The sequence below is a fragment of the Scylla paramamosain genome, chromosome 40 (assembly GCF_035594125.1).
Source record: "Scylla paramamosain isolate STU-SP2022 chromosome 40, ASM3559412v1, whole genome shotgun sequence".
NCBI classification, from domain to species: Eukaryota; Metazoa; Arthropoda; class Malacostraca; order Decapoda; family Portunidae; genus Scylla; species Scylla paramamosain.
The window spans coordinates 2,910,001-2,920,000 of NC_087190.1; the positions used below are offsets into that span (position 1 = coordinate 2,910,001).

At 46.6% G+C, this 10,000-nt stretch overlaps 2 protein-coding genes across 2 annotated transcripts in view; both read left to right on the plus strand.

Annotated features, from left to right (window-relative positions):
* LOC135092702 (MDS1 and EVI1 complex locus protein EVI1-A-like) overlaps positions 1-10,000 on the plus strand; it is a 19,146-nt gene that overhangs the window by 9,036 nt on the left and 110 nt on the right. Inside the window, exon 2 of the mRNA XM_063991332.1 lies at positions 7,893-10,000. This exon is cut by the window's right edge and continues 110 nt beyond it. Coding sequence (XP_063847402.1) covers positions 8,545-9,555 — 1,011 coding nt within the window. The 5' untranslated portion in view covers positions 7,893-8,544 and the 3' untranslated portion in view covers positions 9,556-10,000. The remainder of the gene's footprint in view (positions 1-7,892) is intronic.
* LOC135092546 (uncharacterized) lies at positions 7,913-8,456 on the plus strand. The gene is made up of 2 exons (XM_063991162.1): positions 7,913-8,388; positions 8,444-8,456. The coding sequence occupies exons 1-2, from the start codon at positions 7,913-7,915 to the stop codon at positions 8,454-8,456; spliced, it is 489 nt and encodes a 162-aa protein (XP_063847232.1).

The window sequence follows — 10,000 nt, forward strand, 5'->3', positions numbered from 1 at the left end:
TATCGCCACGCCCCTCCTCCTCCTCCTCCTCCTCCTCCTCCTCCTCCTCCTCCTTCTCCTCCTCCTCCCCACGCCCACGCCCTCCCCACAGTGGGCGGACCTGCTTCCAGACCCTCCAGGAACGTAGCTGATTCCTCCCTCCCTTCCCTCTACCCCTCCCTCCTTCCCTCCACCCATCCAAACCTCTCTTCTCCTCCTCCTCCTCCTCCTTCCTTCCCTCTTAATGTATTCTCAATTCTTCTTCAGCTGCTCCTCCTTCATCTCTCTCTCTCTCTCTCTCTCTCTCTCTCTCTCTCTCTCTCTCTCTCTCTCTCTCTCTCTCTCGCTCAGTATTAACAGCCATGTAAACACTGCATCTCTCTCTCTCTCTCTCTCTCTCTCTCTCTCTCTCTCTCTCTCTCTCTCTCTCTCTCTCTCTCTCTCTCTCTCTCTCTCTCTCTCTCTCTCTCTCTCTCACTATTGAGACACATTCCTATAGACGATCCAACCTCCTGCTGCTGCTCCTCCTCCTCCTCCTCCTCCTCCTCCTCCTCCTCCTCACCTTGGCCTATAAGAGAGTCTAATCGTTTATATAAGTTATCTGATCCTCCTTGACTCTTCCTCCCTTCACCTATAAAGCATAAACGGCTCGTCTGTATAAACAATCGTATCCTCTTTAAAACTATTCTCTCTCTCTCTCTCTCTCTCTCTCTCTCTCTCTCTCTCTCTCTCTCTCTCTCTCTCTCTCTCTCTCTCTCTCTCGACCTAGAACAATAAAGGAATCTAATTTTTTTTTTAAGGAATCTGATTTTTTTTTCATTTTTCTTCCCTTTACGAGTGACTTATAGAACCACGAACTAGTCATTAAAATTAGAATCTTAAATCTGTTCTCTCAAGCTTAAATAATAAAAGAATCCAATTAACTTTAAAGGAATCACACAGGTTTTCTTCCAATAACTTCTTGAAACACGCACTTATCTTTTTTTCATTTTTTTTTTTTTTTTGCTTCCTATAATTTATAAAACCACAAACTACTTTTTTTATACTTTTCCTTCCAAAACTCAAAAACTTTTTCATTTTTCCTTCCTTAACTCGGACACAAACTAGTTTCTTTTTTTTAACATTTCCTTCTCAGAACTCACAAAAAAACACTACATTTTATGAACTTGCCTTCCCGTAACTCACACAAACACAGAATAAACATATATACAAGCCATCAAGTCCTTTCTTAACACCCTTCCTTTCTTCCTTAACGCAACCAAACAGGATCTGACCGTCTATTCCCCTTCATCCCAAGACACACGCATTTCACAACGCTTTCTATAAATGTAATCAATTTAAACATCACCCTATACTTTCTTCACTCTCCCTTTCTCCCTTACCGTGCACAAACAGGATCCAACCCTCTATTTCTCCTGATCCTAAGACAGATACAATGCATCACGTTTTCTATAAATACAATACACTCAACCACAATTTAATAAGCGATGCAAACAACTGTAATCATTAACAGCAAGCAAATTGTTATCTAGGAGACTAAAATTCTAAAAAAAACCCGTCTTGTTAGGTTAGGTTAGGTTAGGTTAAGGTTAGGTTAGGTTAGGTTAGGTTAGGTTAGGTTAGGTTAGGTTAGGTTAGGTTAGGTTAAGGTAAGGTTAGGTTAGGTTAGGTTAGGTTAGGTTAGGTTAGGTTAGGTTAGGTTAGGTTAAGGTAAGGTTAGGTTAGGTTAGGTTAGGTTAGGTTAGGTTAAGGTTAGGTTAGGTTAGGTTAGGTTAGGTTAGGTTAGGCGATCTTAACCTTTAATCTTTCTACTTTTATTGGAATCGGAACCTGTTAATAGTGGAATCATAAGTATATAATTCACAAATCATTTTTCCCACGTTTGATAATTTAATGGTTTTCGAAGTGTGTGTGTGTGTGTGTGTGTGTGTGTGTGTGTGTGTGTGTGTGTGTGTGTGTCTCTCTCTCTCTCTCTCTCTCTCTCTCTCTCTCTCTCTCTCTCTCTCTCTCTCTCTCTCTCTCTCTCTCTCTCACGAAATTATTTAAGCAAAGAAAGAAAAAAAGAGGAAAACAAGGAAAACAAGATAAGTGACAGCTCATCAACAGTCTGAGGCAGGGCAGCGTTGCATCCCTGGCTCACACCAACACCTTGGGAACAGATGAGGCGAATCAAGGTACAAACTGGGCGGAAAGGAAGATAAAATTGCTTTCCCTAGTCCAAATTTTCCGGGAGAGAGAGAGAGAGAGAGAGAGAGAGAGAGAGAGAGAGAGAGAGAGAGAGAGAGAGAGAGAGAGAGAGAGAGAGAGAGAGAGAATGGAAAACGTTTAAAAATATATATATAAGAATGGGAATTAGTTTCGTATATGAAATAAATACAATGTAAATATATTGAAATAAAATGACTGAAAATTATGTATCTTATTGATGACATATAAAAAAAAAACAGTATATAAAACTAAATAGGAAATAATACAAACATAAACAATTAATGAGCTAAAAATTACGTTTTTTTTTTAAATATACAAGTACATTAATAATTATACAACCGGAGAGGTATAAATATAAGTATAAAAAATAAACAAATAGATAAACAGATACAAATAATAAAACAAATACATTGATATATGAATAAATACAAACAACCCTTTTACTGCCTTTCCCCGTTAACTCCTGAACACTTGCCACAACAATAACAGAAGACCAGACCTGACACACACACACACACACACACACACACACACACACACACACACACACACACACACACACACACACGACCTAGCCAAACCTAACCCAACACACACACATCAGACTTAACACACACACACACACACACACACACACACACACACACACACACACACACACACACAACAGGAGCGCTAAGGTTTCCAGGTTTTCTCCTCGCCTCACCTTCGCCGCCAAGGCCTCGATGAGTGTGCAGGTGAGGAGACACACCTGCCTCACTCAATGGCACGCTACTGCTATCAGAAAAAAAATATAAGTAGATCAGATGAAAAATAATGTTAATAATAATGGCTATGTAACAGTAAACTTAACAACAGTAAACTCAACAACAACAGTAAACTCAACAACAACAACAACAACAACAACAACAACAACAACAACAACAACAACAATAATAATAGTTTTAATCCAATATAATAACAGATAAGCAGAATAAACAAAACACATGATAAAAATAAACCCTTCAAGACAACAAAAACAAAAAACATAAAACAACGTACTGCAATAAAAATAAAATAAAAAAAATACTTCTAAATCTTTACAATACCTGATCGGATTCCATTTGAGACTCCCATTAAGAAAAGCAGACCCTAAAATAAATAAAAAAAAGAATAAAAATAAGTGAATAAAAAACAAAACTCTTCTAATCTAATCCAACGAAAAAGTAAAGAGATTCCAATCCTTTACACTACCCAAGCAAGTGATATCCAATTCTACTGAGACTTTAATTCTCTTAGAAGAAAACGAGATCATTAGATAGAGCTCATTACTTTCAAAGCCTCACAACTCTACACAATCCAATCCTATTCATACAACAATCTAATACTCTAATTGAACCAACACCTGTATCAAATGCCCCTTTATTTTCCTTTCAGTCAACCTAAATCTTTAAGAACAATATAGTCTATTCATTCTTATAAGTGTTTTAAAATTTTGTTGATTACTCTTTAAAGAATCAAAACCATTCTAAACACAATTCAATCATCTGTTTCATCTTATAACTCCTTTAAAAAGCCGTTAATCCTTTTATATTTAATTTAAACCTCTGTAAACACTATTCAATCGTCTATTCAACCAAACCAAAATAATTACAAGCAATCCAATTCTCTTTTCAATAATATAACCGTTGTAGTCTTCCTAATTTTCCTTTATTCAATTCAAACCCTTTTAAACACAATCCAATCGTCTATTCAACCAAACCACATATTTGGAAACATTCTATTTATCTATTCAGTCATAAAACTTCCTTAAAAACACCTAACCCCCTTTTATCAATCCAATCCCTTTTAAAACACAATCCAGTGGTATAATCTATTCAACAACACCTTCAAATCACTGTAATCATTCCACACACACTTAAAATCGTGTTATTAAACCTTCTCCTGCTTTCAAACCATTCTGATCCTCTTAACTCTCTCCGATCCTTTACGAGGCTGATCCGACCCCTCACATGTGGTGTTAAGGAGACTCGGCCCCATTCATCAGATGCTTCCGAAATGGCATCCTTTTATGGGCATTCCATTATTCCTCACAAGACGTCGTAAAGTGCGGAGGAGGAGGAGGAGGAGGAGGAGGAGGAGGAGGAGGAGGAGGAGGAGGAGGAATTAAGAGTCGGGTCTTTAACTTATATATTTGTACCACACACACACACACACACACACACACACACACACACACACACACACACACACACACACACACTGCCTTCCGTTTGTCATTTCAAGAACAATGAATTACCAATTATTATGATGTTACTCATGATTCTGATGATGATGGTGGTGGTGGTGGTGGTGGTGGTGGTGGTGGTGGTGGTGGTGTTGAACGCTATTAAAGTCTTGGGACATGCATCACCTTATTTAATAGTGTAGTAGTAGTAGTAGTAGTAGTAGTAGTAGTAGTAGTAGTAGTAGTAGTAGTAGTAGTAGTAGTAGTAGTAGTAGTAGTAGTAGTAGATCTTCAAGAGAAGCAACATAAATAAATAACTAATTAATTAAATAAACTAGCTACCTAATAAACAAAACAAAAATTAAATAAATAAGCAAAGACAAAACAAACACAAAACAGAAAAATTACGTCAACTTTGAATAAAAAGAAAACAAACAAAATTAGTTACACACACACACACACACACACACACACACACACACACACACACACACACACACACACACGTAAACAACACCACCTGGACGCAAACAAAGGCACACCTGTAATTAGATGTGACTCACCTGCAAGGACGAGGGGGGTGATGAGAGGGGGAGGAGGAGGAGGAGGAGGAGGAGGAGGAGGAGGAGGAGGAGGAGGAGGAGGAGGAGGAGGAGGAGGAGGAGGAGGAGGAGGAGGAGGAGGACAATTAAACGTGTGGAATTTCCAAGATGTCAACAACCACAACAATAACAACAACAATAAAACAACAACAACAACAATAAAAACAACAACAACAACAATTATAATGATCCCAATGCACAAAAAATAAATAAACAAATCATTAACGACCACACAAATATCATCCACATAGCATCATCCATCCACTCTTCCACAAACAACACAAGCAACTTTTCCATCTCTTTCTTTCTTCTCTAAACTCTTCCACTCTTCCACCATCAACTCAAGATTCAATAACTATTCCACTCACTGCCTTTCACTAAATACCATCCACTCCTCCAATACCTCCATTCATTAAGAACCATCCATTTATCCACTTTCCTCCACCAACATCATCATCATCATCACCCATCATCCACTCTCTTCCACTATCCACTGAATCACTATCTTTCACAAATAATATACCTTTTATTATCTATCCACCTACGAGTCAGTTAAGTCAGGTAGATATTCAGTCAGTCAGTCAGCCTCTCACACACACCTTAACCCCTCTCCCCCCACCTCTTATGCCCCTCCACACACCTGCCTCACAACACAACACAGGGTAATAAACAAAGCCAGAGTTACACACAGATTCCTTTTAAACCCGACCCCCCCAGACGCACCTTGGCATTCCTGAACCTCCGTGCCTGTGTCCATCTTGCTTGTGATCCTCTTCAGAAGTTCCAACACTCTTCTCTCTCTCCTGAATGAATGGAGATTTAATGTTGAACTAAATTGTCTGTGTGTATTTAACTGTCTTCCTTCTTGTTTCTTCTTTTTCTTCGTCTTCTTCTTCTTTAACAGTATTTTGATAACGTCCACAGTGCATTTTTTTTTCTTCTTTTTTTCCTGATTTCTCTTCTGATCCATTTATTAATTGTGCATTATTTACCTTATCAATTTTCCTTCAAGGCACGGTAACGAGAAATTTAACTCTCTCTCTCTCTCTCTCTCTCTCTCTCTCTCTCTCTCTCTCTCTCTCTCTCTCTCTCTCTCTCTCTCTCTCTCATTACCTGTTTTATCTCCATGTATCTCATTTAATACAATTCCAAATCTTTTCCATCACAGTTTGGTATAATTTCTTTTTTTTTTCTAAGTACGTCATCGTTTTATACTTCAGTTTTCTCTTACTTTCACATATTTATTCAACTTTATTTTACTTATATTTTTACTTAACTAACGTATCTCTCTCTCTCTCTCTCTCTCTCTCTCTCTCTCTCTCTCTCTCTCTCTCTCTCTCTCTCTCTCTCTCTGACTCACCACTTCAAACTCTTCCTTTTATTCATCTACCACCCCCGTTCTTTATCCCTTCTCCTTTTCCCCTCTTTATCCTCTCTTCTCTTCCTCTTCTCGTCTCTTTTCTCACACTTCTCATCATCTTTTCTCCCGCTCTCCTCTCTTTTCTCTCTTATCCTCTCTTCTCTCTCCTTCTTCCTTCTCTCCTTCCTCTCTACCCTTTCCCCTTCTTTCTCTCTTCCCTCTTCCCTCTTTCCCCACAGTTCTTCTCTCCCTTCCTTTCCCCTCTTTACACCTCTCCTCCCCTTCCCTCTTCTCCTTTTTCTTCTACCTTCTCCTCCTCCCCTTCTACTCATGTTAAAAAGGCCGCTTCAATATGCCCCGCCTTTCCTCCTCCTCCTCCTCCTCCTCCTCCTCCTCCTCCTCCTCCTCCTCCTCCTCCTCCTCCTCCTCCTGTCGAATATCATCAGAGGTGGAGACACAAAACATTTTTAGAATTGGTGTCAGGCGGAGATGTTACAAAAATCCATGAGAGAGAGAGAGAGAGAGAGAGAGAGAGAGAGAGAGAGAGAGAGAGAGAGAGAGAGAGAGAGAGAGAGAGAGAGAGAGAGAGAGAGAGAGAGAGAGAGATAATGTGGGATGAAACATGATGAAGGGTTTGGTTGAAGAACTAGGAGGAGGAGGAGGAGGAGGAGGAGGAGGAGGAGGAGGAGGAGGAGGAGGAGAAGGAAAGAGAAGTGTAGCGTGTTTATCTGCTAATTATCTTCCCCTTAATTACATATGCCTTATTACTGTTATTATTATTATTATTATTATTATTATTATTATTATTATTATTATTATCATTATTGTTATTATTATTATTATTATGAAAAGTTAATGTGATTTATCTTGTAAGGGGAATGAAAGTGAATGGAAGAAAGGAATAGAAACAGAAGGAAAGGGAGGGAATGGGAGGGGTGTGTGGAGGGATGGAGAGAAAGAGAGAGAGAGAAGAGAGAAGGGAGAGAGAGACAAAGGGGGGGACAAAAACAGGGTCACACAAAGGCCCACCCCTCCCTCCCCTCGCCCTCCGCCCGTGTCAAGATGAAGGGAGGGGCGGGGCAGGGGAAGGGCGGGGCAGGAGGGAAGGGAGGGAAAGGGAGGAGAGGGGAGGGGCAGGTCACGAGGGAAAAGATGGCCTCGCAGGGCAAAAAGTGTGACCTCGAGTAAAGTTTAAGGTGATAGTGTGTGTTGGGGTGTCGCGGGGAAGGGGAGAGGGAAGGGGGAGGAGGGAGGGTAAGGGGGGAGTCACGCTGTGGTGGTGGTGGTGTAATGTTGTGGTGATAGTGGCGATAGTGTGCGCGTGTCTCTCCGCCTCTCCTTCTCCTCAGGTGGTGGTGGTGGTGGTGGTGGTGTTAAGGTGTGGTGACAGTGGTGAGAGTGGAGCGTGTCACCCCTCCTCTTCCCAGGTGGTGAAGGTGGTGGTGGTGGTGGTGGTGGTGGTGGTGGTGTAATGGTGTGTTGAAGGTAGTGGTAGTGGTGGTAGTGGCGCGTGTCTCACCGTTCCTTCTCCCCGCAGGTCGCCCCGCCGCCCGCCTGATGTTGGTGCCCCGGGCCGCCCCAGCCTGCGCCATGCCCGCCGCCTCGCCCACGCGCCCCGCCCCGCGCCCCATCACGCCCGCGGCTGCCTACTCCCACCACTACCACATGTCTCCGCCGGCGCCGAGCTACGGGCGGCCCCGCCTGATGGCCGCCCTCACGCAGCCCTCGCCCCCGGGGGTGTCTCGGTCCCGCTCCCCCCACCCCAGCCTGGCCCAGTACGAGGTGCCTGGCCTGCCCCTCAGGGCGCCGCCCCACGCCTTCCGTCCCCCTGGCGTTCATGGTTCCCTGGGCTCCCCCAAGCAGGCCGCCGTGTGCCCCGAGGCACGCGCCCCCTACCCCACCCCCGACCTACCCGACACCCACCCACCTCCCTGGCGGTCTGACGCGCCGCCTCAAGCCTCGGACATGCCCTTCGACCTGTCCACGCACAACCGCGAGCCGCGCATGTCCCCTGCCTCGCGCCCCCTGGACCTGTCCGAGGCGGACCAGCCGCTGGACCTCACCGTCAAGAAGCGCCTGCCGCTGGAGGACGAGAATATGAACCTGGTGGAGCGTCGCACGCCGCCCCCCGTGCTGCAGGTGGCGCCCTCCCCCAAGTACCATTCCCCGGTGCACGAGTACCGCCCCCCATGCCGCCCCACGATATGGCCCCCGCCCCCCTCGAGGCGGACCCAGTCAAGGCGGGCCTGCACATGGTTCCGGTCAGCAGCGCCGTGGTGGGCCCGCGCCCCCCGCCCGTGGTGGCCTACGCGCCGCCCCTGCACCAGACCCTGCATCAGCCCGTGCCCGTCTACTCCAGCGAGTGCCACCGCCCGCTGCCCCCCGGCGCCCCCGTGCGTTCCCCCTACCCCGTGATGGGCCTACCCCACACCGCCTACCACCTGGGGCCCCACGCGGGCTCCCCACAGCTGGTGCCAGGATACCGGGGGCCCCCGCAAGGGCCGCATCCCCCGGGGCACCCCGCACTGTACCAAGTTATGGGCGAGCGCCTGCCCAAGGGCGTGAGTGTGTCACAGCACTCCGAGGGGCACGGCGTGGCGGGTGTGGTGTCCGGCCTGTCCTCGGCGCGACCCCGGGAGCGGTACTCGTGCAAGTTCTGCGGCAAGGTGTTCCCGCGCTCGGCCAACCTGACGCGCCACCTGCGCACGCACACGGGCGAGCAGCCGTACAAGTGCAAGTTCTGCGAGCGGTCGTTCAGCATCTCGTCCAACCTGCAGCGCCACGTGCGCAACATCCACAACAAGGAGAAGCCCTACAAGTGCCGCCTGTGCGAGCGTGCCTTCGGCCAGCAGACCAACCTGGACCGCCACATGAAGAAGCACGACTCGGACGGCCCCACCATCCTGGACGGCAGCCCGCGCCGCTACTCGGCGCCTCAGGGCCAAGACGACGCCGCGGCGGCCGGCGGCGACAAGGCTGCGGACGGCGCCGCCACCAGCGACCTGCAGGGAGGCGACGACGAGGACGACGAGGACGCGTATATAGACGTGGAGGAGGAGGACGAGGAGGAGGAGGAGGAGCTGGTGGAGAAGGAGGGGGAGAAGATCTCGTGTGAGGTGACCATCAAGCCCTCCTCCCCCATGGAGGTGGACGCCGCGCCGGGGGGGATGCCGCCCCCCATGGCAGTGCTCTCAGCGTGAGGCACCCCGCCCCTCCCAGCCCCCGCCACCCACTCACCCCGCCCCTCCCGCCCCCCTCACCCCAATCCTGATAATTTAAGTACAGAACTTCCGTCCGTTACGTACAAACCGTCCGTTACTTTACGTGTACAACGAACACAACCACACGCGCCCACGCCCCTCGCTCCCCGCCCCTCCCACAGCACCAGGCTCGTCACGGGGGCGGCTCTCCCACTCCCCCTCCCTTCCTTCCTCCACTCCCCCCACCCCCCTGCCGCCGTGTAGTACAAGTAGAGTAGTAACACGAGGAGACTTGTCGAGGAAGCTGGACACACACACACACACACACACACACACACACACACACACACACACACACACACACACACACACACACACACAGCGTTTCCAGTTACAAATTATCCCCTTTTTAATGTTATTTGAAACATGCACAAATATTTCATTC

Coding starts and splice junctions, on each gene's coding strand:
- LOC135092546 (XM_063991162.1), top strand. CDS start 7,913: ATGTTGGTGCCCCGGGCCGCCCCAGCCTGCGCCATGCCCGCCGCCTCG.